General features: G+C 53.1%; 1 protein-coding gene across 1 annotated transcript in view; it reads left to right on the top strand.

Annotated features, from left to right (window-relative positions):
* LOC102008793 (collagen alpha-2(I) chain) overlaps positions 1-2,437 on the top strand; it is an 11,028-nt gene that overhangs the window by 5,310 nt on the left and 3,281 nt on the right. Inside the window, exon 2 of the mRNA XM_005414114.1 lies at positions 1,534-2,420. Within this exon, the coding sequence (XP_005414171.1) occupies positions 1,577-2,420 (844 nt within the window). The 5' untranslated portion in view covers positions 1,534-1,576. The remainder of the gene's footprint in view (positions 1-1,533; positions 2,421-2,437) is intronic.

Raw genomic sequence — 2,437 nt, 5'->3', positions numbered from 1 at the left:
TGGCGGGACTGGCGGCCATGTCCGTCCTTGAAGGTGGGGGGTGGCACGGCCATTAGGAAAGACGGGCGGGCGAGAGCCTGAGGGGTGGCGCGGCCATCTGACTGGAATATGGCGGGACTGGCGGCCGTGGATGTCTTTGAGGACGGGGGTGGGGGTGGGGAGGCAGCACGGCCATTAGGAAAGACGGGCGGGCGAGAGCCTGAGGGGCGGCATGGCTGTGTGACTGGAACATGGCGGGACTGGCGGCCATGGCTGTCATTGAGGATGAGGGGTGGTGCGGCCATTAAGAAAGGTTGGCGGGTGAGAACCTGAGGGCCGGCGCGGCCGCCTGACTGGAACATGGTGGGATTGGCGGCCATGGCCGTCCTTGAGGACACGGGGGGCGGGGGGCAGCCCGGCCATTAGGAGAGGCGAGCGGGCGAGAGGCTGAGGGGCGGTGCGGCCATCTGGCTGGAACATGGCAGGGCTGGCGGCCATGGCCGTCCTTGAGGATGGGGGTCGGGGTGTGTTGGGGGGCAGTGCGGCCATTAGGAAAGGCGGGTGGGCGATGCCACTGTCTGACTGGGAGGGGGCGGGGGTAGCGCACAGCGGTCTGGGACGGCAGAGGCACTGGGGCTGTGCAGCCGTCGGGAAAGGCAGGCCGGCAGGGTAGAGGCTGGGGGCGGGGCGGCCATTGGCTGTGAAGAGGAGGGCCAGAAAGGAGGTTGCGGAGTGTGGAGGGACTGGGCAGTTTCATGAGACCCTGTCTCATAAATGTAAAGAGTAAAATATGGCTGAAGATGTAGCTCAGGGTAAAGGCCAAGGATTCAGTTTTCAATGACCCCAAACATGGTTTTGCAAATTTAAAATGATTGTATTTAATAAGTTCTGATCACACTAGAATTTTATTTGAAATTAAGAAAGTCTCTAAATAGTTGGCAGTCCACAGGTCAGAGAAGAAATCAGAAAGGAGTTTAGAAACTATTTCAAACTCAAAACTGTAATTTCAAAAAAATTACAACTTACCAAAATTATGAGGCAGCTAAAATAAGCAGAGGAAATTTTGTTTTAAATGCTTATGTTAGAGAAGGTAGAAGACCAAGAGTAAATTAAAAAGTCAGATGAAGAAAGGACAGAAATAAAATCAGTGATGCCTACACAGACAACTGACAGATTTATTTGGAATAACAAAATTGGTAAATGGTAAGAACAACAATCATGAACAAAAGTGTTAATGACCAACACCAGGAATGAGAGAAGGGGTATTATTATGTCATACGGACAATAAAAAGGAAACATTAAGTACATGTATATGCAAAAATGTCAAAAAACTTACAAGATTTCAAATTTGGGGGGAAGCAACTTACTAAAACTGTCACCAGATGAAATAAAAATTATAGCTAGCTCTATAAATTTTGTTACCAAAAACTTTTTTAAAGTCAAACAACAAAACAGGGAAGAGGACAGACTTGGCGTGCCTAGGCTGCTGAGGCAGATGTCTGGGGAGCGGTGCTGTCCAGCGCCAACATCTCTCTCTCCCTTTTCTGTCCACAGGCCGCACCTGAGACTGTGACAGTAGCTGATATCCTGTGCAGTCATGCTCCCTTCACCCAGCTCCCCTGCTATGGGGCTGTCCATGCTGCGCGACTGGTGCAGGTGGATGGGTGTGAATGCGCAGCGCTGCCTACTCATCATGGGCATCCCTGATGACTATGAGGAAGATGCATTTCGAGCAACACTGCAGGCTGCGCTGAGACCCTTGGGCAGATACCGAGTGCTGTGCAGGGTCTTCAGAAAGGAGCTTGGAGCCAGGGTCGCTTTGGTGGAGTTCGCTGAGTATTTAAACCGAAGTTTGATCCCCCAACAAATAACAGGCCATGGGGAACCCTGGAATGTGATCTTCCTACCCCAAGTTCCTGATTCTGATTTACAGGATCCTGCACGGTCCCAGGGGCAAGCAGTGGAAGAAAGCATGGGCAAAGGAGGAGCTGCAGCTGAGGGAGGAGCTGCAGCTGAAGGAGGAGCTGCAGCTGAGGGAGGAGCTGCAGCTGAGGAAGAAGCTGCAGGAGTTGCAGGTGAGGCAGGAGCTGGAGCTGAAGAAGCTGCAGGAATAGCAAGTGAGGCAGGAGCTGCAAGTGAGGCAGGAGCTCCTGGTGAGGAAAGCTGTGCAGGTGAAGGAGGAATTTCTGATGAGGGAGGATCTGCAGATGAGGAAGAAGCTTCAGGAGAAGAAAGTGAGGCAGAGCCTGCAGATGAGGAAGGAGCTGCACTTGAGGCAGGAGCTGCAGATGTGGCAGGGGCAGCAGATGAGCCAGGAGCTGCAGAAGAGCCAGGAGCTGCAGAAGAGCCAGAAGCTGCAGGAGAGCTAGGGGCAGCAGGGGATGTAGATGAAGCAGTAGCTGTAGGAGAGCCAGGAGCAGCAGGTGAGGCAGGAGCTGCAGGTGAGGCAGGAGCTGCA

Source organism: Chinchilla lanigera, unplaced genomic scaffold, assembly GCF_000276665.1.
Source record: "Chinchilla lanigera isolate Chin_1 unplaced genomic scaffold, ChiLan1.0 scaffold00179, whole genome shotgun sequence".
Classification (NCBI taxonomy): domain Eukaryota; kingdom Metazoa; phylum Chordata; class Mammalia; order Rodentia; family Chinchillidae; genus Chinchilla; species Chinchilla lanigera.
Note: the sequence above shows the minus strand (reverse complement) of the source record. Positions and strands in the feature narration are given on the sequence as shown.